General features: G+C 44.8%; 1 protein-coding gene across 2 annotated transcripts; it reads right to left on the reverse strand.

Moving 5' to 3' along the window:
* Positions 1-627: 627 nt before the first annotated feature.
* Positions 628-22,052, reverse strand: Slc25a16 (solute carrier family 25 member 16). 2 transcript variants are annotated; one of them, XM_006972758.4, is made up of 9 exons: positions 21,817-22,052; positions 16,408-16,500; positions 13,862-13,995; positions 9,207-9,270; positions 8,770-8,891; positions 8,294-8,360; positions 6,152-6,314; positions 3,804-3,872; positions 628-2,860 (listed from the first exon to the last, which is right to left on the reverse strand). In XM_006972758.4, exons 1-9 carry the CDS (start codon positions 21,950-21,952, stop codon positions 2,704-2,706), a joined length of 1,005 nt encoding a protein of 334 aa, XP_006972820.2. In that variant the 5' UTR covers positions 21,953-22,052; the 3' UTR covers positions 628-2,703. The 2 variants fall into 2 exon arrangements, with proteins under 2 accessions (XP_006972820.2, XP_076413254.1); XM_076557139.1 differs by lacking the exons at positions 9,207-9,270; positions 21,817-22,052.
* Positions 22,053-25,278: the final 3,226 nt, after the last annotated feature.

The following is a 25,278-nucleotide window of genomic DNA, read 5'->3' on the forward strand; positions in this document are numbered from 1 at the left end:
ATTTCATAGTTAACATTTTTCCTTCAATAACGCAGATGTTTAAAGCTGGGCGGCGATGGCAAACGCCTTTAACTTTGTGAGTTCGAGGACAGCCTGGTCTACCTAATGAGTTCTAGAACAGCCAGGGCTACACAGAGAAACCCTGTCTCAAGAAAACCAAAATAAATAATTGATAATGATGATGATGATGATGTAAACGTTTGAAAAATAAGAATGCAAATGTTTAAAAAGAAAGTTATTGGCCTGATGCGGTGGCACATACTGAAACTCCAGCACAGGAGAGGCTGAGGCAGGAAGATTTTGAGTTTCAGGCCAGCTTGGGTTACATAAAGAGACTGCTTCAAAAAAAAGAAAGAAAGAAAAGAAAACAAATAACAAGGGGCTGGAGAGATGGCTCATAGTTAAGAACACGGGTTGCTCTTCCAGAGGACTCCATGCATGTGGGGCACAGACATGCATACCGGCAAAACACTCATACACATAAAATAATATTAAATACATAAGAAAAAATAAAACTAAATAAATACAGCGGCAGTTCAGTGGTAAAGTGTTTACCTAGCATGTACAAAGCCTTCAGGTTGATCTCAGGTTCCGCAGATGATAAGTAAATAAAGGAAACCATCAAAACAAGGATAAAAAATTACTTTTAATATCTTATGGAGTCTATAACAGACATAGAATGCAATTTCTTATTTAAAAATATTTTCAGTTCTCTTTTATTGATAATATAACTGAGATATTTATTTTATAGGTTTAAATTACCTTAAGATTGAGTGGAATAATTAGCTACAGTGTGGTCCAGAAATGAAAATATACAAAAGAGCTTTATAAACTGATGTATCCCCACTCCCGGTATACTTCAAGTCACAAAGCACATGTTCATTTTTAAAGTAAAGATTACACAAATGAAATTAATTCATCCAATTTTTACCAAGATATGACAAGAAATCTTTATGCGCAAAAAAATGCAGAAATAACCTCAGCAGCTTATATTTAAAGTCTTACAGCTCACATCGGCTCCACAAAGCCCCACCTCTACAGACAGACAGACAGACAGTCACTGCTGCTACTCCATCTGTCATGCTCACAACAAAAGAGAAAAGGGCTCTAAACACAATGATCAGGATTCTTATATTCTAAACAACGTTCTTTAAAATGTAACAATCAGCGCGTGTTCTATATTTACACTTATGAGTATGACACACTAAACGTACTGTACATGGAAGAACTTGTATATTGACATAGTATCTTGGAAACATTGCTTCAGCTATACTCATGGTCCACTTAAATTTTCTAGTACACATCAAGTGATTTAAGACAAACATCTACAATGCTACTCTCCTTTTAAGAGCAAAGATATTTAATTTTCATTATTACTGCCTTTGAGAAAAACAGTGCTTTTTTTTTTAAATCACGAAAATCAAAGTACCTGGCAACAGCATTTGAACAAAACCTGATTAAGTCTCTCCTTTTTAAGACAAGACCAATTGTATTGAGAAAGGAAGAGAGCTGAGGATGTAGCTCAGTGGTAGGTATACCACTTGACTGGCATGTACAAGGTCCTAGATTCAATCCCCAAAGAGAGGAAAATAAAAATAAAGAAAAACTTTTCAAATCAATGAGGAAAAAGTGTCCTTTTATCAACTGGAGCAGAACTCTGAGAAGAAACATAACAAGAACACGACTTGTTGCTAGCTATGGTTCCCAGATATTCAATTCTCATTCCACTACAATTGAACCGAGTCTGCTGACTTTAGTAACACTACACAAGGTCAGATGCTGGAGATGGAGTTCAGAGGTAGAGCGCTTATCTAGCAAGACAGGCGAGAGAGACCCTGAGTTTACTCCCCAGAACAAGGAACGAAAGGATGGAGAGTCGGGGATAACAAGCGGTGTTAGAGGCTGGGGTGCAGGCCATTGGTGGGGTGCAGGCCATTGGTGGGGTGCAATTAGCATGCATGAGTTTGATCCCAGCACATCGCTAAAAGAGAAAAGGGTCAGGAATGTAGCTCAGTGGTATGGTGCTTGCCTTGCACACGCAAGGCCCTGGGCTCAACTCCCTCAGCACTGAGGAAAAAAAAGACAATCATAATTACAGGCTGGGGATGTGGCACAGTGGGGACAACCTGTGCCAGGCATGCAAAGGGCCCTGGGTTTGATTCCTGTCCCTCCCCGCCTCCATGACCACAATTACAATGAAGTTTGGAATAGTGTGGTGAAACCAATGACAATCTCTTAAACTCCAATACGAACCCACCTCTCCTTCCAATAGTACTTTAAAATAACCAGCAGTTACCACCATCAGCGCAAGATGGTTTTGCAGGGTTCTAAGGTATAATGTTTGCCATTAAAAAGCACGTCAGAGCAGGCATGGTGGCACATGCCGGAGATCTCAGTACTTGGGAGGCAGAGGCAGGAGGATTGCCAGGAGTCTAGGCCAGTCTGGTCTCCACAGAGAGTTCCAAGCCAGCCAGGGTTACATATCTAGATCCCATCAAAAAGAAAACAAAACATTATGCTAAGCACTTTCGATCTATGATTTAAAATCCAACAGAAATCAAGTATTAGAGCCCCAGTGGTTCCTGTGACAGGGCAAACGTCCCCTTCAAGTAATGTCTCCCTCACAATTAAGGTAACATTTATATATATATTTCCCTCTGAGAATTTACTGAGGAAAACCATCACAACTGGTAATTTTTTCTTTTAGTTAAGGTGAAAAAATTGCTTCATAAGTTCATAGGTTGTGAAAGCCACGGCTTGCGAGGGAATACAGCGGATGTAGTTCAGAGACAAGCCACGGTACAGTCCTTTCCGAATCCCATGGTGTCCATAGACATACTTCATGGTCTCCCGCATCGTACTGAAAGACAGTGGGAAAATGATGGAGCAACAACTCCTGAGGCGACAGACAAGACAACCTCAGAACCCAGGAGAGCTTTGGTGATTGTGGATTGGTTGGTTTCTTCAGACAGAACCTTGGTCTACAGCTTGGGCTGGCTTTGAACTATAATCTCCTGCCTCCCACATGCTGGGGAAAGAGGACTATGCCACCAGGCCCAGGCTGCAGTAGCATTTTTTTGTTTTTTGTTTCTTCCAGACAGGGTTTCTCTGTGTAGCCCTGGCTGTCCTAGATCTCGCTATGTAGCCCAGGCTGGCCTTGAACTCACAGAGATCCGCCTGCCTCTGCCTCCCGTGGGTGATGGGATTAAAGGCGTGCGCCGCCACCACAAGGCCCATGGTAGCATGTTTCAAAGCGGCTTAGCTGACTGCGGTTGCTCAAACCTGTAATCCTGGCCCTTCAAAAGCTAAAACAGGAGTTTCAGCCAACGTGAGCTACAGAGAGAGACTCTGTCTTCTCAAAGGAAGCAATACACACTTACATACATGAACACATGCATACAAACAAATGAGTCCGGGGGGTACATGCCTATAAGCTTAGCACTTGGGAGATGGAGCAGGAGGAGCAGCAGTTCAAAGCTAGCCTTTGCTAAATCAAAAGATCCCAAGTTCTAGGTCAGGCCTGTGGCATACAAAGTTGGAAGCCAATCAGGGCTACTTGAGATCCTGTCTTGAAAAAGTAGAAATTAGCCAGGCGGTGATGGAACACTTCTTTTATCCCAGCACTAGGGAGGCAGAGGCAGTCGGGTCTCTCTGAGTTGGAGGCCAGCCTGGGCTACAAAGCGAGTTCCACTATGGCCAAAGCTACACAGAGAAATCCTGTCTCGGAAAACCAACAACCAAAAGATAGAAATGTTTAAAAGAAAACATTACACCATTTCTAAGTTAGCGGTCAGAACACTTACAGGCACTTTTCAGACTCTGGCAGGACCGTCCCCAACTGCATTCTCCGGCGGGTCACATCAAATGGGTAGCTAGAGAAACGGAAGAATTAAAGACTTAAAAATAACTTCTCATTTCCTATTGAACAACCACTGAAACCAAACTTCCACATCCACTGGACATTCCTGTTTTGGAATATTTGTTCACACTGCATGAAGGTGTCTGTGTTTTGCCTCACCCGCCTAAGGCAGCTTTGGATTGGTTTAATGAAGAGCTGAACGGCCAATAGCTAGGCAGGAGGTAACAGGCAGACCTTCGGGGCAGAGAGAGGAACTCAGGGTTAGAATCTGGAGCTGCAGGAGGCACCAGCCAGTCACAGAGGGATACGGACATACAGAATGGAGGAGAGGTAGAGAGCCACGTGGCAGAACATAGATTAAGAGAAGCAGGTTAATTTGAGTTATAAGAGCTAGTTGAGAACAAGCCTAAGCTAAAGACCAAGATTTTATAATTAATAAGGTTTCCGTGTCTTTATTTGGGGGCTGGCAGTTCAAAGAAAGTCTGACAAGAAAGACAACCCAGCACTGGGCAGATGGAGGCAGGAGGGTTTGAAGTTCAAAGCCATCCTCAGCTACATAACAAGTTTGAGACCAGTTTTGAATACAAGAGACTCTGTCTTGGGGGTAGGGGGTGGGAAGGGAAATGGAGAGAAAGAAAAGACAGGTTAAGATGTGAGTCAACTGTGAGGCAAGGGTGGGGGGTGACAGAGCCAAAGAGACATCTAGAACATAGAGACAGTCTGAGTCCACAGCAGAACAGTGGTCCACAGACAGACTTCCACAGCTAAGCAGACAGACGCCCCTGTCCTTTGTCCTCCACAGCATAACACCAGCTTCCATCTGAATCCGCCATCAGCTTTCCCAGGGCAATTCTCGGTCCTGAGCATCCTCTCCAGCTGACTCTGGCTTTGCTTTTCCCACCCAGGACGTCTGCTGAGTGTGGTCACAGCGCTCCCTTTCTGCGCCTTCCTGGTGCTCCAGACATGTCATCTCAAAGGCTTTCTGACTTTCTTTCCCTGAAAAGTCCCCATTGCTCAGTTTCCAGTCACTTTTTTTTTTTTGTTTTTTTGTTTTTTTGTTTTTTGAGACAGGGTTTCTCTGCGTAGTTTTGCACCTTTCCTGGAGCTCACTTGGTAGCCCAGGCTGGCCTCGAACTCACAGAGATCCGCCTGGCTCTGCCTCCCGAGTGCTGGGATTAAAGGCGTGCGCCACCACCGCCCGGCTCAAATAATTTATTTAACTTTTTTTTATTTTATGTGAGTTGGTGTGAGGGTGTCAGATGCCCTAGAACTGGAGTTACAGACAGTTGCAAGCTGCCATGTGGGTGTTGGGATTGAACCCAGGTCCTCTGGAAGAACAGCCAGTGCTCTTAACCACTAAGCCATCTCTCCAGCCCCAGTTTCCAGTCACTTCTATATCACTCTACTTGATCTCTCTTGGTCTAGAGAAATTACATGAAACAATTTTGACATTTATGAATATAAATGCATTTATTATAACAATCCCTCTACATGCTAGCAGATTTAACTCCAGTTAAACACTGTACTGTTTCAATAAAAACAGCTTGGGCACCAGGCGGTGGTGGCACACGCCTTTCATCCCAGCACTCAGGAGGCAGAGGCAGGCAGATCTCTGTGAGTTCGAGACCAGTCTGGTCTGCAGAGTGAGTTCTAGGACAGCCAGAGAAACCCTGCTCAGAGAACCTGAGTTCAGTTCCCAGCACCCACGTCAGCGGCTCACAACCACTGTAAGTCCAGCTCCAGATCTGACACCATCTTCTGGGCTCTGGAACTGTACGCTTATGCACAAACCCACATTTATACATAGTTAAAAATAAAAACAAAATCTAACTAAAAGGGCTTGCTGAGTCAGCAATTCTATTTTCTCCTTTAGTGAACCTTACAATGATTCATATACTATCCGGAACAAAGTAAGTTTCCAAGATTTTAATGCAAAGGGCTTACACACACACACACACACACACACACACACACACACACTCTACATGGCTCAAACTCCAGAAGCTTCTTGTGGGCCAATTGATGAGAACAAATGAATCATCACATTCAAGTGATTCTCTTGCTTTTGTTCAAATGAATCCATAGGAAACTGGGAGGATCTAGATGAATATAATCAACTGTTGGCATGTAATTATCTAAATATACTTATGACAAAGGCATATCTGAAAAAGTACTAAATTAATACTCATCAAAATTAAGCAACATTTTGTCAGGGAGAGGATAAAATGACTAACGGCGTTAGACGAGACACAGAGAGACGACCTGATGGACTGCTTAAGTTGAGACACTTACGATATCGTCTGGGCTATTGCTCCAGCAACACCACCACACAGTAAGTTCACATGAGTCCTGAGAACTAGGACATTGGGATTGTCAGATGAGGGGCGGCCGAGCAGGGTGGGCGCGTAGGAAAGCCCAACGCTCTTCAAGGTGCCGAAGGTAAAAAAGGAAACACCTGAAAAGCAAACCATGAACTCACCATAACACAAACTGAGAAAAAGAGCTTCCTTACATCAAAAAGAGTCAGTAGAAGGAACAAAGTATGCATTTCCTAGTCTAGAATAATTGCCTTCATCTAAGATATTTAATTAATATCTATAAATACTAATTCAAAGATCCTACCACTTACCAAAAAACGATAGCATTGGTTTTCACACACTAGCATTTATGGGGCAGTAGTGAATACAATTTCATATCACAGAGGAGTAGAATTAAGCAGTGTTCCAAGGTTTAAACTGAGTGAAATATAAACTCATAATTCATAATTCAGGGGGGTTCTAAGACACAGTCTCACTATGTAATCCTGGCTGGCCTGAAACTCACTATGTAGATCAGGCTGGATTTAGCCTCTCATGGGCTGAGATTAAAGGCATGCACCACTACATCTAGCCTGTGATGCACAATTTTATATACACATGCATATAATACATAGATGTAATAAAAAATTTTAACTATAAAGACATAGAAGCCAGGCTCAATGGCACCCACCGTCAGCCCAGCATCTGGGAGTCCCAAGCAAGAGGATCAGGATTTCAAGGTCATTCTTAGCTACATAGCAAGTTCAAGGCTAGACTATGTATCAATATGCACTCATACAAAACAATACTACAGCAAAAACAACAAGAAAATACAGTATGTCTCCAACACATTGAACTTTGAAAACACACAATCAGAGAAGTCAATCACAATATTATTTCCTTTAAATGAAACACAAACCTGTAGAGATGTAAAAATTAATGGCTGTTTAGACTTGGGAGTCCGTCCTAACTATGGGTGAAGGATGATGTCTAGCTGACATGAACTGGACACTTCCATGAACAAATGGTATGGTGTTCTAGTCCTCACTCTATAAAGCTGTTATTGAAAACAACTGAATTGGTTTAGGATCTGGAGAAACAGCTCAGCCATTAAGATCCCTTGCTGCTCTTGCAAAGGACCCAGCACCCACATGTGCCTTACAGCTGTCTGTAACCCTCTCCTGGCCTCCAAGGGCCATAGGCCCGCATGCGATGCACATACACATGCACAAGCACAACACTCATACACATAAAGTAAGGTTTAAAAGAGGCAGTGTTGGGGGTTGGGAATTTAGCTTAGTGGTAGAGTGCTTGTGTAGCAAGACAGAAATGAGAGCAAGAGGTTCTTGTACATGACTGGGCTGGCCCCAAACCCCCAGTTTTCTGCCTTAACTTCTCAAGCATCTGGGGTTGCAGGTATCCGCATTCTGCCCAAACCTCAAATGTAGCTGATTTCAGATCCTGAAGCTCTGACCCCCTCTCCAGTGCCATCTTTCTACTTGGTTTTAGACACTTGTGTACATGCGTGTTCGTGTGTGCAGCACATGCATGCCTGCTGCCTGCAGAGGCCAGGAGAGGCTGTCAGACATCTGAACTGGAGTAACAACAGATGGTTGTGAGCTACCGTGTGGGTGCTGGGAACCAAACCCTGGTCTTCTGCAAGAGCAGCCATTTGCTCTTAACCACTGAACCATCCCTCTAGCCCTAAACCTGAATTCTTAACCACTTCAGTGTTCACTAATAAGGCTTTAACTAAGTCAGATATTAATAAAAAGACATAAAATTGCATATCTACTCAGTGTACCTAAATAGTAAGCTTCACACACAAGGGCTGGATGACCACATGTGAATCTCCAATCTACCGTCATCGTTTTTTAAAACCGTTTTCCGACGGCATGTTGTCACCTGACCGACACTGACAACGGAAACACAAAGCAGGAAGCTGCCAGTTTCCTGCAGCTTTGCCTTGACCTGCTTTACTCCTGAGGAGGAGCCTCTCTGTGGAGCCCTGGCTGGACGGGAGCTCACTCTGCAGACCACGCTGGCTTCCAACTCCCAGCAATCCGCCTGCCTCTGCCATGGCCCTGAGTGCTGGGATTGGAGATGTGCACGCCTGCCTGGCCCAATTTGACCATACCTGCATACGGGGCCATTCCCAATATAGTAGGCATCAGACCTCTGTAGAATCCAAGGAAACCGCCTTCCTTTGAATGAAGAAAATCAGAAGATTATATCCCATTCATTATGATAAACATCATAATAAAAGCACAGGGTACAACAGAAACGGCCCAGGACTCTCCTGAAACACAGCTACAGACTTGTCAGGATTACTGCTGCTCTGATCATTAACAAGGCCCATCCTCCCTCCCTCCCTCCCTCCCTCCCTCCCTCCCTCCCTCCCTCCCTCCCTCCTTCCCTCCCCCGCTCCTCCACTCTCTCTTTCTCCTGTGGTACTGGAGATCAAGCCAGGACTGTGCAGGTGAGTGCTCTTCCACTAAGCCACACACCTAATCTAGTATCATTAATTCCAAATAAAGGGAAAAGTGGATATCCTTTAACATCTTCCTAGCTGTGAGAAAACATGCTATCAGTTTGGACAATGAGATGAAATACCTTAGCATAAATCGTCTTGAATGCATGAATGATCCCTGAATAGGTGTGCTCCCCTTTCACCTGGAAGGCGAGGCGCACCCTAACCACATCGAGAGGGTAAGTGCAGATAACCGCTGTCATGCCTGAAAAGAACAGAACCGTAAATGAAAAAAAAGTGACATATACATGTATACACACACACACACACAAAAATAAATGACTAAATAAACAAATAAATAAGTAAGTAAATAAATAAATAAATAAGAATATTTAAATACAGGCAAGCCAGGACTACATGGTGAGACTGTATCTCAAAAATATATATATATTTTTGAATAAATATATTTTTTTAAAAAGAGCAGCAAGTACTCTTAACTGCTTGGCCATCTCTCTAGCCCCCCAAATTAAGCACTACAGAACACTTACTTATCAGATATGAATGTACCTATTCATCTTACCTGCCATGGATCCAGCCATTAATCTGTGCACATGACCAGAAACTCCCAGCTTTGTAGTAATGAACTAGAAACCAAAAACACTGAATTAAATAAGATTCTGTCTTCTGTGTTAAAGTTGTAAGAGCCAGAGAGATGGCCCAGAGGTTGAGAGCACTGGCTGCTCTTGCAGACAACTTGGATTCGGTTCCCAGCACCCACATGGTGTCTCGTAACTGTCTGTAACTGCAGTTCCAGGGGAACCAGAACCCTCTTCTGGCTACCAGAGACACCAGACATTCACAGTACATACACATATATATGAAGGCAAAACACTCAGACACATAAAATAAAAATGAATCTTTTTTCATTTTTTAAAAATTGGTTTTGGTGCTGAAGAGAATGGCTGAGAGGTTAAGAGGACCGACTGAGTTCAATTCCCAGTAACCACATGGTGGCTCACAACCATCTGTAATGAGACCTGGCACCCTCTTCTATATACATAATAAATAAATAAATCTTTTTTAAAAATTAGTTTTATGGGCTGGAGAGATGGCTCAGAGGTTAAGAACACTGGCTATTCTTCCAGAGGTCCTGAGTTCAATTCCCAGCACCCACATGGTGGCTCACACCATCTGTAATGAGATATGGTGCCCTCTTCTGGTGAGCAGGTACACATGCAGGCAGAATAAATACATGCATAATAAATAAATCTTTTTTTTTTTTTTTTTGTTTTTTTTGGGGTTTTTTTTGTTTGTTTTTTTTCCGAGACAGGGTTTCTCTGTGTAGCTTTGGAACCTGTCCTTGAACTCACTCTGTATCCCAGGCTGGCCTTGAACTCACAGAGATCTGCCTGCCTCTGCCTCCCAAGTGCTGGGATTAAAGGCATGCACCACCACCGCCCGGCAATAAATAAATCTTTAAAAAATTAGTTTTATTTTAGTTTATGGATACAGGTGTTCGTCTGCCTCTATATGTTTGACACATATGTGCAGGACCAGTAGAGGCCAGCAGGGGGCACTAGATTCTCTAAAACTGCAGTCATAGATGGTTCTGAGCTACCATGTGGGTACTGGGAACTGGTTCAAACCTGGATCCTTTTGAAGGACAGCCAATGCTCTTAACCACTAAGCTATCTGCAGCCCCCCAAATAAATCCTTTCTAAAAAATGTAAAGCTGGAGAAAGCTGGTGAAGATGTACTTGAACAAGGAGGCCATGTTCCAGCACTGGCAAGCAGCAGAACTTGGCCATAAGGTTCTGACTTTAGAGTCAAGGATACAGAAAGGCATTATGGAACCTGCCTCTGTGACTAAGAAAAGTCACTGAGGCCAGGCATGGGTCAGGGGTGTCCCTGAACGAAGCCCAGAGAAGCCACTGTGTGAAGCTGGGAAGGAGAAGCCAGGATTGCTTTGGAGACCTCAAGACGTTCGAGATCCCAGAGTCATGTAATACCTGCCATGACTGCTAACAGGGAGTGGAATCAGGCCAAGAGAAAGAAGTGTGTTACAGTCAACAACGCTGAAAGGAGCTGGAGATCTGAAGAGCGTTTTGACATCAGACATGGAGATGCAGAGTTTGGAGTTTTGGAACGGTAATGTATATCCTGGGCCATTATATGTTGGAAGTATGTGATCTGTTTTTTTTTTTTTTTTTTAAGATTTATTTATTTATTATGTATACAGAAGAGGGCGCCAGATCTCATTACAGATGGTTGTGAGCCACCATGTGGTTGCTGGGACTTGAACTCAGGACCTCTGGAGGAGCAGTCGGTGCTCTTAACCTCTGAGCCATCTCTCCAGCCCGTGATCTGTTTTTTTATTTTGATTTTTTTTATTTAATTTTATTTTATTTTACAATACAATTTAGTTCTATATATCAGCCACAGATTCCCTTGTTCTCCCCCCTCCCGCCTATTTTGATTTTTATAGGGGATTACAATTAGGAGAGTGCATGAATTTCAGAAGAGGCTTTGGACTTTTAAACACTGTTGAGACTGTTATAGACTACAGGGACTTTTGAAGATGGACTGAATGCATTGTTACATTATCATATGGCTACAAGCTTTTGGGGACCAGGGAGTAGAATGTGAGGGTCTGAAAAAAAATGGCTCCCAAAATGAGTGGCACTATTAGGAGGTGTGGCTTTATTGGAGTAGGTGTGGCCTTGTTGGAGGAAGTGTGTCACTGTGGAAGCAGGCTTTGAGGTTTCCTTTAGATCAAGATTTAGAACTCTCCAAACTTATTTTTATAATATTCATGCCGCCATATTCCCAGCCGCCGTGCTCCCTGCCATGATGATAATGGACTGAATCACTGAAACTGTGAGCCACCGCCACAATTAAATGTTCTTCCTTTATTTAAAAAAAAAAAAAGTAAAGTTGCAGGCTTTACATATTGGCGCAGGCCTTTAATCCCAGCACTCAGGAGGCAGAGGCAGGCGGATCTCTGAGTTGAGGCCAGCCTGGGCTACCAAGTGAGTTCCAGGACAGCCAGGCTGTGACACAGAGAAAACCTATCTCAAACAAACAAACAAGAGAAAACAAAACAAAACGGCAAAGTTAGGCTGGATGTGGTGATACACGCTTTTAATCCAGCAGAGACAGGCAAATTTCTAAGTTCAAGGCCAGCCTAAGTCTACAAAGAGAGTTTCAGGCTAGCCAATGACACACAGAGAAACAAATTAGAAAGGACAAAGGAACCCTAATAAGTATAGAAGGAAAAGCTGTTGAGGAAATACTCTAAATAACAGACTTCCATAGCATGATTTCACTTCTTTAGTAACAAGATTCCAAACTGGAGATCTGAATCATTGGTAAAACATTGCCTAGGATGCTCAAGGCTCTGAGCTGCATCCTCAGAAACAGCAAAATACCTGTATGCATGCGTGTGTATGTGTGTGATTTTATATATATATATATATATAATATATATATATATATATATATATATATATTTAATTATATGCCGTTGAAAACATATAAACATAAGAGAATATAATTATAAAAGAAAAGCCACACTGGTATTCTCAGAGAACTGGAGAACAAAATGTCTATTAAATGGGCTGGAAAAGCCTGATAGTTATAGCGCACACCTTTGATCCCAGCACTCGGGAGGCAGAGGCAGGTGGATCTCTATGAGTTTGAGGCCAGCCTGGTCTACAGAGGGAGATCCAGGACAGGCACCAAAACTACATAGAGAAACCCTGTCTCGAAAAACCAAAAACAAACAAACAAAAATCCTATTAATATATTATGAATTTATTTCTCTTTTTTAGAAAACATTTTAATTTTTTTTTTTTTTTTTTTTTTTTTTTTTGGTTTTTCGAGACAGGGTTTCTCTGTGTAGTTTTGCGCCTTTCCTGGAACTCACTTGGTGACCTAGGCTGGCCTTGAACTCACAGAGATCCACCTGCCTCTGCCTCCCGAGTGCTGGGACCACCACCCGGCTAATTTTTATTCATTTTCTTTTGTGTATATACGTGTGTGTGTGTGTGTGTGTGTGTGTGTGTGTGTGTGTGTGCACATTCATGGAAGTTAGGGACAACAGAAAGGAGTCAGCTATCTACCACCTGGATCCAGGGGCTGAATTTAGCTTGTTAGGCAAAAGCTACCCTTACGGGCTGGAGAGATGGCTCAGAGGTTAAGAGCACTGACTGCTCTTCCAGAGGTCCTGAGTTCAATTCCCAGCAACCACAGGGTGGCTCACAAACCATCTATAATGAGATCTGGTGCCCTCTTCTGGCGAGTGTATAAATAAATAAATATAAAATCTTTTAAAAAAAAAAAAAAAAAAAAAAAAAGCTACCCTTACCCATAAGCCACTGCACTGACCCTATATTTACCTTTTTGAAAGATATTTTCCCCTTTTGTCTTTCCAGACAGGGTTTCTCTGTGTAGCTTTGGAGCCTGTCCTGGAACTCCCTCTGTAGACCAGGCTGGCCTTGAACTCACAGAGATCCGCCTGGCTCTGCCTCCTGAGTGCTGGGATTAAAGGCGTGCGCCACCACCTCAAGTCACTTTTGAGCTGGGCATGGTGGCACATGCTTACAATTCCAGCACCTGAAGGTGGAGAAGGGAATACTAGGAGTTCAAAGCCAGCGTTGGCTACACAGTAAATTCCAGGCCAGCCCAACATAGTCGATTGCAGACCCCATCTCAAAACAAACAGGAAATGGGGAGATGCTCAATTGGGAAAGTGCTAGCCACAGAAGCATAAAAACCTGCATCACTGCACCCAGACTTCACCACCAGGAAGCACAAGGTCCCAGGATCATCCCCAGCACCAGGAAGAATCCCACTGCAGAGCATGGCGGTATACCACGTAATCCCTGGACGTGGGAGTCAGAGGCAGATGATCATCTGTTCAAACCCAGCCTGGCTTTACATGAAGATACTGCTTCAAAACAACACAGTTGGAAGGACCTACAAATGACTCAGCAGTAAAGGCACGTGCCATCAACCTGACAACCTGAGCCCAAACCATGGGACCCACATGATGGAAGGAATTCCACACACTGTTCTCTGACTTCCACGTGGACACCACAGCATGTTCACATACACAAACACACACACACACACACACACACACACACTTAAGTACGTACGTACGTATGTATGTATGTATGTACATCTGGTATTAAACATAATATTCCAAGAGATGAAAGAGAAAAATCCGACTACCGTTTTATAATGCTCAAACGCCATGAACTGGATCGCACCGTAGGGAAAGATTCGAATCATCATGGCGCCATTTCCTTTATACAAGCCAAGGTAGCCTTCCTTCTGGGGAACAGCACGCAGTGTAGACAGTACCCCTATTTATGGAAGGAGTTGACAAGAAAAACACTGTTAAAAGTCATGACAACTCTGTGAGCCAGGCATGTGGTTCACACGCGTAGTCCTTCTTAACGGGTTCTGTTTGGTTCTCCTTTTTCTGTTAGCATGTATTTATTTACACTGCGTATGTGTTTGAGACTGTGTGCCCACGGTGTGTCCATGTCACTGTGCATGGGCGAGGTCAGGAGACAACCTTGAAGAGTAAGTTCTCTCCTTCCATATTTATATGGGTTCTGGGGATCCAACTCAAGGCATTAGGCCTATATGGCAAGCAATTTACCCACTGAGCCCTCTTGCGGGCCTTCATTTTTGTTCTTTTTTCTTTCTGAGGTGTGAGTGTGTGTGTGTGTGTGTGTGTGTGTGTGTGTGTGTGTGTGTGTGTGTGTGTTGTTTTGTGACAGGGTCTAACTATGTAGCTCCAGCTGGCCTGCAATTTACAGAGATCTATGTGGCCACCTCTGCCTCCTGAATACAGGATTAAAGACATGTGCCCCAGGAGGCTCATGGAGGAAGACGGCTTACTCAAGGTCAACCTAGGCATATAAGTTTGAGGCCAACCTAAAGAACAGTATGCCTCAATGCCCTCTCCTCCAATAAACATACCTAAATTCAAATTTTCATAGAAAACACTGATAGAGACTGATAGAGATTATGTAATTTCATGAGTGTTGTGTTTTGTTTTCTTAGAGAGGTTCCCCTACAACACCGGCTGGCCTCAAACAAACACACTACACAGCCAAGAATTACCTTGAAGTCCTGACTTGAAGTCCTGATCCTCCCTTTTTTTTTTAAAGATTTATTTATTATGTATACAGTGTTCTGCCTGCATGTACACCTGCAGGTCAGAAGAGGGCGCTAGATCTCATTTCATTACAGGTGGTTGTGAGCCACCATGTGGTTGCTGGGAATTGAACTCAGGACCTCTGGGAGAACAGCCAGGGCTCTTAACCTCTGAGCCATCTCTCCAGACCCTTACCTCATCTTTCAAGTGCTGGGATTATTAGTGTGCACCACTATGCCCCACCACAAACTGTAATTTCTCTCTCTTTTTTTAAAAAACAATTTATTTATTTTATCTTATCTATACAACTGTTTGGCCTACATGAGTGTCTGCATTACATGAGTGCCAGGAGCCCAAAAAGCTCAAAAGAGGGCGTTGGACACCCTGGAACTGGAGCACTGTGTGGGTGCTGGGACCTGTACCCAGGTCCTCTACAAGAATAACAAGAGCTTCCGGCCTCTGAGCCATCTCTCCAGCCCACAAGCAGTGATTTCGACATAAGAGTTAAACTGAATCATGTAGCTAAATCATATCAGTAATCTTTACTACTATAAAATATAAAGTTTACCACTGAGATGGACATGGGTTGCACAACTCTAATCCCAGTACTGGAAAGGCAGAGGCAGGTGGATCTCTGAGTTCAAGGCCAGCCTGACCTACATAGTAAGTTTCAGAACAGCCAGGGCTATGTAAAGAGACCCTATACCAAAAAAAAAAAAAAAAAAAAAAAAGCTGGGCAGTGGAAGTGCAGGCCTTTAATGCCAGGAGTAAGGAGGCAGAGGCAGGTGGATCTCTGTGAGTTCAAGGCCAGCCTGGTCTACAGAGTGAGTTCCAAGACAGTCAGGACTACAGAAAGAAACCCTGTCTCGAAATATCAAAAAGATTAGATAGATAGATAGATAGATAGATAGATAGATAGATAGATAGATAGATAGATAGATAGATAGACAGACAGATAAACAACACAAAAAAAAAAAACCTTGCCACCGCAAGAACAGCTATGTCTTAAAAACTTGCGTTCCCAATCATAGTAAACTGCACTGAATGAGCCAGAGGCCCCCAACAAGATGAACGACAGTAATCAATATACCTGGGCTTCAGGGTTGTACTGAGGATCACAAGATCCATTAGGACATGGTTCCTCAGGCTGGCTTACACACAGTTTGTTTCCACGGGGAAATAACAAGGAAAAGGAAGGGACAGGAACAGCAGGTATCTCTGGGTACTAGGTACTATGGGAGAGCTGACTGGCAGAGCTCATGCTTAGCACATGTGAGGCACCAGGTTCAATAATCAGCACCAAAAACAAACTTTAAAAAGTCAGCCAGGAGGCAGTGACACACGCCTTTCATCTCAACACCAGGGAGGCAGAGGCAGGCAGATCTCTGAGGCCAGCCTGGTCTACAGAGTGAGTTCCAGGACAGCCAGAGCTACACAGTGAAATACTGTCTCCAGATTCCTAGCCTGCTTGAGTTCCTGACTTCCTTCAGTGATGGACTGTGATGTAGAAGAGTAAGCCAAATCCACCCTTTCCTCCCCGACTTGCTTGTGGTCGTGGTGTTTCCTCCCAGCAGTAGAAACCCACACTCGGGCAGCACCTGTGACTCACCTAAATGTTTGTAATGGTGGTTGTGAGCTTGTAATAACACCTTCACTCGATCCAAAGGCGCAACTGTGGTTTTGGCACAGCACCCAGCAATGCCTAAGGGAAAACGGAAAGGTCAGAAAGAAACTGAAGACCATCGCTTCCTAAAGGGAAATCATCACGGGGCTGGTCAGTACCCCAACTATGGTTCAGTTTGGTCTCCATGGGTAGAACTGCTTATTAATAGTGTTATGCAGGTTAATTGGCCTCCAATCCCTGTAACTTAAAAACAAGTTTTAAGAGTATACAGCAATGCAATACCCAACGTCTGATGAGCAAGTTACCCAACTGGGAAGTTCTATTTAAAACTCTCTTCTTGTAGAAATATGTTTTTCACTAAAACATCGAAACCACCCTTGCCCGTGAGATGAATCATTCATCTACAATGCAGCAGTATACGTTTGGTGCCCATACTGTTGCACTGGTACACAGGTATGCATGGAAGCAGAGACATGCTCACAGGAAGTTCACTTAGATCCCGGAGTTTTCAGCCCACCAATAAGGATGGTTCAAAAATGATCAAATGGAGGACATGACGGCACACACCAGCCTTTGAGAAGTTAAGGCAGGAGGATTGCTGTGAGTTCCCTTTGCTGCAGATGCACACTTCCAGGCCAATTTGAACTACAGAGCAAGATCATATCTCAAAAAAATTAAAATAAAAAAAATGAAGCAAGTACTCCCAGTACTTGGGAGGCAGAGGTCCTAAGTATGGACCAAGTGTAGATTATGTTTCAGGGGGTTGGGGATTTAGCTCAGTGGTAGAGCACTTGCCTAGCAAGTGCAAGGCCCTGGGTTCGATCCCCAGCTCCTCAGCTCTTAAAAAAAAAAAAAAAAGATTATGTTTCAGTTCATAATTGCTATGTTGACTTTAGCTCCAAAGCAGAAGTAGTCCAACTGTCTGTCCATGCTCAGATGTGTAAGTTTGAGGTCAGCCTGGTCTATATAGTGAGTTCCAGGACACCCAGGGCTACAGGGCTACATAGAGAGACCCTGTCTTTGTTTTGTTTTGTTTTGTTTCGAGACAGGGTTTCTCTGTGTAGCTTTGCGCCTTTCCTGGAACTCATTCTGTAGCCCAGGCTGGCCTCAGACTCACAGAGATCCACCTGCCTCTGCTGCTTGAGTGTTGGGATTAAAGGTGTGTGCCACCACCGCCCAGCTATGAGAGACCCTGTCTTAAGAAAAAAATAAAGGTGGTGGTAGAAACCACTTTAAATCCCAGCATTCAGGAGGCAGAGGCAGGTGGATCTCTCTGAGTACCAGGCCAGCCTGGTCTACAGAGTGAGTTCCAGGACAGCCAGAGTTGTTACACAAAGAAACTCTGACTCAGAAAAAAAGAAAGAAAAGGAATCTTAGGAGTTTGAGAGATGACTCAGCAGTCAAGAGCTGGTGACTCTTCCAGAGGACCTGGGTTTGATTGCTGGTACCTCCACAGTGGCTCAAAACCATCTGTAATTCCAGCACCAGGATGGCCTCCTCTGGCATCCACTGGTACCACCTGCATTGGTGTGAAGACATACATATAAGCAAATAAAATAAAAATAAAGCTGGGCGGCGGCGGGGGGGGGGGGGGGGGGGGGGTGCACGCCTTTAATCCCAGCACTCGGGAGGCAGAGCCAGGCGGATCTCTGTGAGTTCGAGGCCAGCCTGGGCTACAGAGTGAATTCTAGGAGAGCCCAGTCTACAGAGTTCCAGGACACCCACAGCTACACAGAGAAACCCCATCTCAAAAATCAAAACCAACAAAACCCTTTGTACAGACAAGAATGACACAGTGTGTACAACTGAAGCCTCGATTCAGTTCGGTGAGATGATCCATATTGGCAAGTACGGCAACAGTCTGTTTATTTTCAGTACCACATAGTATCTCACTATTGTATCATATTTACTTACACATCCCAGCATGGACAGACAGTTGGACTACTTCTGCTTTGGAGCTAAAGTCAACAGAGCAGTTATGAACTGAAACATAGTCTCCACTTGGTCCATACTTGGGATTGCTCCCAGTTCCTGCACACAAATATGCAGCTTTATAGATAACTGCTCCCGCAGCTCTTCTGAGTGGCTCTGCCGTTCTCCACCATCGCCAGCACTATATGACAGTCCTAGCTGCTATTGAATGTCCCCAAGCCCACAGCAAGGGCAATGTCCACTCCTCGTCTCTCCCCGTCTATGGCGGTTTCGACGAGATGTCTCACCTAGATCTCAGGCATTTGAATAGCTGGTCCACAGTTAGCGGATGTTCGGGGAGGACCAGGAAGTGTGGCCTTGTTGGGGGAGCTGTGCCACTGAGGGCTCTGGGGTTTCAAAAGATTCAAACCATCCCCAGTGGATTAAGATGTGAGTTCTCAGCTGCTGCTCCAGCCAGAATCCAGTCCACCACCATGGACTGCTGTTTCTCTGGAACTGTAAACCCCAAAGAGGGTCTTTCTTCTCTAAGCTGCTTTGGCCATGCATGTTTTATCACAGCAGCAGAAAAGAAATAAATACTCCATCAAACACCACAAAAATGCTCTAATGATAGCCTCCGGTCAGACAGTTACATCCTTCTCAAGCCACAGCAAGTCACCCTTGACTCCTCCTCCCCACACGTCATCTATGAGAAATTCCTACTTGAACCAGGTCTGGCGGCTCATATCTGCAGCCTCAGTACTCAAGGCAAGGGAGGCAGGATACTGGGAAGGCACAGGCAGAAGGAGTTCCACAAGTCTGAAGCCAGCTGCAGTTACATAGTGAGTTCCATGACAGCCTGAGCTAGCTTAAGATCCTGCCTCAAGAAACAAAAATATGGCCGGGCGCTGGTGGCCCACGCTTTTAATCCCAGCACTAGGGAGGCAGAGACAAGTGAATCTCAAAATTCAAGGCCAGGTTGGTCTACACATTCAGGGCTACACAGAGAAACCCTGTCTTGAAAAGCCAAACAAATAAACAAAATCAAACAGATTTGCAGGCTCATGCCTATAATCCCAGAACTTAGTAAAGGAGGAAATTCAGGTGCTTGAGATCATCCTTACCTACAAAGTGAGGTCAAAGCTAACCTGGGCTACATAAGAAACTATCTCCATGGGCTGGCAAGATGGCTCAGCATGCACGTGGTCTCGAAGTCTGAAGATCTGAGTTCAGTCCTCAAGATGCACATGGTGGGAGAAGAGGACTGACCCCCACACTCTTGCTTGGCACGCCCATACCCACAAAACATGCCAACAATAAACAAACAAACAAGCAAGCCAATGTAATGTTTTAAATATTATTTTGTACGTGAGTGCTTTCCCTAAACGTGTGTTTGTGCACCCCATGCATGCCTGGTACCCAGTGAGATCAGAAGAGGGCATCAGATCCCCTGGGACTGGAGTTAACAGACATTCGTGGGTGTCATGTAGGTGCTGGCAATCAAATCTGGCTGCTCTGAAAGAGCAATAAGTGCTCGTAACTGCTGAGCCAACTCTCTGGCCCCCAAATGTGATTTTTAAAGGCAGGATCTGATGAGATATGTCCCAGGGCGACATACCAGGAGAAAACTGGCACAAGCTGTCCTCTAAGTACCACATGAGAGTGGTGACATGTACACACACACACACACAGGAAACAAAGTCAGCTGAGAAGTTGGCAAGGTGAGGATAAATGTGGCCTGTTCTCCTTCTCTGATCTTTTAGTGTTCACTCCAATACCTGGCTCCAGGTTTGTTTTTATTAATAAGACCTTCTAAGATTCCTGCTACAGATAACCACCTGCCTCTGACTCCCAAAATACTGGGATTAAAGGAGTGTGCCACCATGCCCAGCCAACAGATCTTTCTTTTGTTCTCATACACATACACAGACACAGACACACACACACACACACACACACACACACACACACACACACACACACACACACACAAAGGCTCAGGTGTTCCAGTATTAATAAAGAGATGTCTTTCGTTGTTGTTGGTTTGGTTTGGTTTGGTTTGGTTTGGTTTGGGGGGCAGGGTTTTGAGAGAGTGTTTCCCTGTGTAGCTTTGGAGCCCATCCTGGAACTGGCTCTGTAGACTAGGCTGGCCTCGAACTCACACACATCTGCCTGCTTCTGCCCCCCAAGAGCTGGGGCTAAAGGCATGCGCCACCACTGCCAGGCTTATTTGGTTTTTCAGACAGGTTTTCTCAGTATAGCCCTGGCTGTCCTGGAACTCACTTTGTAGACCAGGCTGGCCTTGAACTCAGAGATCCACCTGCCTCTGCCTCCTAAGTGCTGGAACTAAGAGATGTCTTTTCAATCTGCAGAAGAAAATAATTACATTCTCAATAACACTGCAAATTATGGATACAATCTTTCCACAAGTCCTCATGATCTGGTTTTTTTTTAATTGCCAGTCATAAATGATTAAGTGATGACAACTCAAACGTTCAGTCATTGTGGGGAGGGGGAGGTAAGAGACCAAAACATCTGCACACAGAAAGAGAGAGGAAATCCGAGACCTGTAAAACCTCTCGTCTTGCAACCAACCACAGCCACAGTGCTTCTTTTCAAGCAGTTGCAGCTTGTTTACCCTGATTCCTGGAATGAGTTTTGGTCGTAGGCAGTTTTGCACAATACCCCTAGTCATTTTAGTTTTGTTTCTGAGACACAGTATCACTATGCATTCCTAGCTCACCTGGAACTTGCTGTGAAGACCAGATGACCTCAAACTCAAGATCTGCCTGCCTCTGCATCCCCAGTGCTCATCAGATTCAAGGCACGGGTGCCACCCCGTCCAGCTCATATGCTAGTCTATTTTTTAAAAGCTGGCCTCCAGAGATGGACAGTGGTGGCACATGCCTGTAATTCCAGCACTTGGGAGGTAGAGGCAGGAGAATCAGGAATTCAAAGCCAGCTTCAACTACATAAGGAGGCTGGGGTGGGGTGAGGTGAGGTGAGGTGGGGCTACATGAAATAGTCTTATATTCTCAACCTCCCCCCTCCTCTCCATCACACACACACACACACACACACACACACACACACACACACACACACACACACACACACACAGAGGTGGGGGGGAGGAGTCGCGAGTGGAAGCTGGCCTCCATCTCCAATATTTGGTTTTTCCTTTTAAGCAAACAGCAAAATCCAAGCCTACACTGACACTCGGGTTATTTGTAACAGAAAGGGGTGCCCATCATTGTCCCACCGAAGGGATCCTTGTCTTTTCAACCACAGGGAACAGGTGCTGGGTTCGTTCCTTCCAGGTCGAGGGATTAGACCGGACGGCAGCGGCCTGCCTGCTGAGATAAACGCCCGGCTGGACGCTGCAGCCCAAGTCCCGGGGCTGTCACGGCAGCCGCCGGCCCTGAGCCGCCGGCCGCCCGGCTTCTCCGCCCCATCCCCCGGGGCCCGGCGGCGGACACCTACCCCCGGCCAAGAAGGAACGCAGCCAGTAGAAGTCTCGGCGCGAGGTCTGGCCTCCGCTCCCCGCCGCCTGCGGCACCGCGGGTGCAGCAGGGTCGGCCGCCGGCAGGGCCGCCGCCGCCCCCGCCGCCGCCGCCATCGGGACCTGCGCCACGTCCCGAGCCACCGCTGCCAACTTACAAACCACTGGGCAGCGCCATGGCCAGAGCCGGCTCTGACAGCAGCCGGGCCGCCGGGTGGGCGGGGCCAGAGGGTGCCCGCGGCGCGGCGGCGCGGGATGATGACGCACGAGCCGCTGGGTCCCGGCCATGGGGGCGGGGCATCCGCGGGTGAGGGCGGAAGTGGGCGTCACCCAAGGGGGTTCTTGGGCGCTCACGGTCCTGGTGTCCCGGCTGGAGGTTCTCGGAAAGCTGGTCCTGCAATGCTCACCACCTCTTTTAGCCGGGCCTGCCGTCTCAGCACTCCCCAAAGCCTGATGCAGGAGAATCGGAGCTCAGTGTCCGCTGGAGCTGCAATAGTGAGACCCCCCCACCCCCGGCCCAGGCCTGCAATTCCAGCCCTCTTCAGGATTCTGAAGCAGGAGGATCACCTCCAGATCAAGGCCAGCCTAGGCATCCAATTGAGTTCCACACTATCCAGGGTTTGCAGAGAGAGAGAGAGTCCATCTCAAAATAAAAACCTAGGCTGGCAAGATGGCTCAAAGGGCAGAGGCACTTGCCACTAGGCTGGACTACCTGAGTTGTATCTCCGAGACCCGCTTAGTTGAAGGAGACAATTGATTCCCACAAGTTGTTCTCTGACCGCCACACATGTACCCACATGCATGCGCGCACGCACACACACAGTAAATGTTGAGGACTGGGAAGCTGGCTCAGCGGTTAAGAGCACACTTGTTCTGGCAGAGTACCGGGATGGGTTCGGTTCCCAGCAATCACATAGTGGCTCGCAAATCACGCATAACTCCAGCTCCAGGAAATCCTGGAGTCTCTTCTGACTCCCGGGGTATCAGGCACGCACATGGTACACATAAATCCAGGCAAGACATATACAAAATAAATACATCTAAAATAAATGTTTAAAAATAAGGTGGCCATGGGGCTGGAGAGATGGCTCAGAGGTTAAGAGCCCTGGCTATTCTTCCAGAGGTCCTGAGTTCAATTCCCAGCAACCACATGGTGGCTCACAACCATCTGTAATGAGATCTGGTGCCCTGTTCTGTATACATAATAAATAAATCTTTAAAAAAAAATAAAAATAAAAAAATAAGGTGGCCAAGCTGGGCATGCTGGCACACACCTTTAATCCCAGCACTCAGGAGGCAGAGGCAGGTGGATCTCTGTGAGTTCGAGGCCAGCCTGGGCTACAGCGTTCCAGGACAGGCACAAAGCTACACAGAGAAACCCTGTCTCGAAAAACCAAAAATAACAATAATAAAATCAAATTGTAAGCTGGGTCTTGTTGCTGGAGGGCTTCTCTCCAGGTTCCCCAAGCCCCGCAGTCCCACAATCCACGTATAAAATAATCACTCAGACGCTTATATCACTTATAAACTGTATGGCCGTGGCAGGCTTCTTGCTAACTATTCTTTTATCTTAAATTAACCCATTTTTATAAATCTATGCCTTGCCACGTGGCTGGTGGCTTACCGGCGTCTTTACATGCTGCTTGGCCTGGCGGTGGCTATACTGTCTGCCCCCTCAGCCTTCCGCTTCCCAGAATTCTCCTCTCTCCTTGTCCCACCTACTTCCTGCCTGGCAACCTACTTCCTGCCTGGTCACTGGCCATCAGTGTTTTATTTATATAGAGCAATATCCACAGCACTTCCCCTTTTTTTTCTTTTTTTAAAAAGGAAGGTTTTAACTTTAACATGGTAAAATTACATATAACAATTACCGAGCAAGAATTATAGTTACAATATTAATGAAGATGTCCTATCTATCTTATATTTGTGAGTTTAAGGTTTTATATCTAACTTATCTTTTATCATAACTGAGAAAATTACAACTATCTAGTTTTCAACCACATCAAAGACCTGAGAAGGAACATAATGGTACCTGAGAAATGGTAGATGGATGTAAGCAACTTTTGGGAATCTTGCAAAAGTAGACCAAGACAGCTGGCAGCCTGGACAGTCACCTAATGTTTCTCAGCATTGTTGGTGCATTTAAATTGGCTACAGGCCTAGAGTATCTGACAGACTATTTTTAGAAGCAGGAATTCTGAGAGACCATCTTACCCTGTCTTGGCAGAGTACAGTGGTCGCTTTCCTTGTGTCCCGCTTGTCCAGAAAGGACAGTATTGCATTTGTACTGTCAGCCATCAAGGCAAGGGCAGTTCTTTGCCCAGTAGGTCATTTTGTGCCAAAAAGACAAACTTCCAAATGGAAATGTCTTAGAAGCCCAACATTCTCTCAGGATCAATTGGTGCAACCAGGAGCAATTGTGTCTCATGTCAACAGAATTCTAAGTTATTTAAATGCCATATTCTCTAGGTCTATGATGTGTTTGAAGATTACCTATCTATCTGAAATATATCTATGTATACCTAGAAGACTTAACTAACATGGCTACAAATATGATTATCATAGATGACTAATTATTAATCTATTTTTTAATTATCCATTACAATTTTAAATGAGTTACATAAACATAATACCTCAAACAAGAATAGAAATATATATATACAGTATAACAAAATTAACTTCAAGTTTGTATCAATAAACTAAAATTTATACCAATGTAAAACATTTTAAACATAAACTAAAATCTATACCAATGTAAAACATTTTAAACAAGTTGTTCTTTAAAAGTAGGTTCATTAATCTACCCTTTTATCTTATCATCTCCATATCCTCCTATATATCTATATCATACCCCTTTTCTTTTTTAGAAAGAGATCACATTTATAATCAACCTGTTTTAAATAAAAATATTGGTTTTTCTCTGTCCCACACCAGAGGGCTCTTCTGATTTGGGACACAAGAATCTCTTAACCATTTTTTTTTTTTAAAAAGCAATATGTCTGGGTTTAGAGGGGGAGTGAGCCAATTCCACCTCTAAAGCCAGCTTGGTATATTTGGGAATTTGGGCGTAGCATCTCTTACTACTTCCTGCTGGAGGGGGGCACTGTATCTTATGGGGATGCAAAGAAAATTTTAGGCCTATGGGGTAGTCCGTGAGGCTGTATTGTGTGAACCAGTTGCCTTGAAACCACTCTGGATGTTGGATCATCTGGGCCATGGTGTCATTGGAGACCTTTCAGGGGGTCTTGGCTGGTCAAACCTGATGTATCTTAATCTGGAACAAATCCACAGCCTCTGGCTTTCTGTGGAAACAAAAGCAGACCTCTTTTCCAAAGCAACATATCCTTAAATCCAAATTTTGAAGTCAAGGTACCTTTAAAATATACATTTTGGCATAACTCAACAGCTTTTGCAATCAAATGTTTTTCTTCAGTTACGAATAT

Source organism: Peromyscus maniculatus, chromosome 21 (assembly GCF_049852395.1).
Source record: "Peromyscus maniculatus bairdii isolate BWxNUB_F1_BW_parent chromosome 21, HU_Pman_BW_mat_3.1, whole genome shotgun sequence".
In the NCBI taxonomy this organism is placed as follows: Eukaryota; Metazoa; Chordata; class Mammalia; order Rodentia; family Cricetidae; genus Peromyscus; species Peromyscus maniculatus.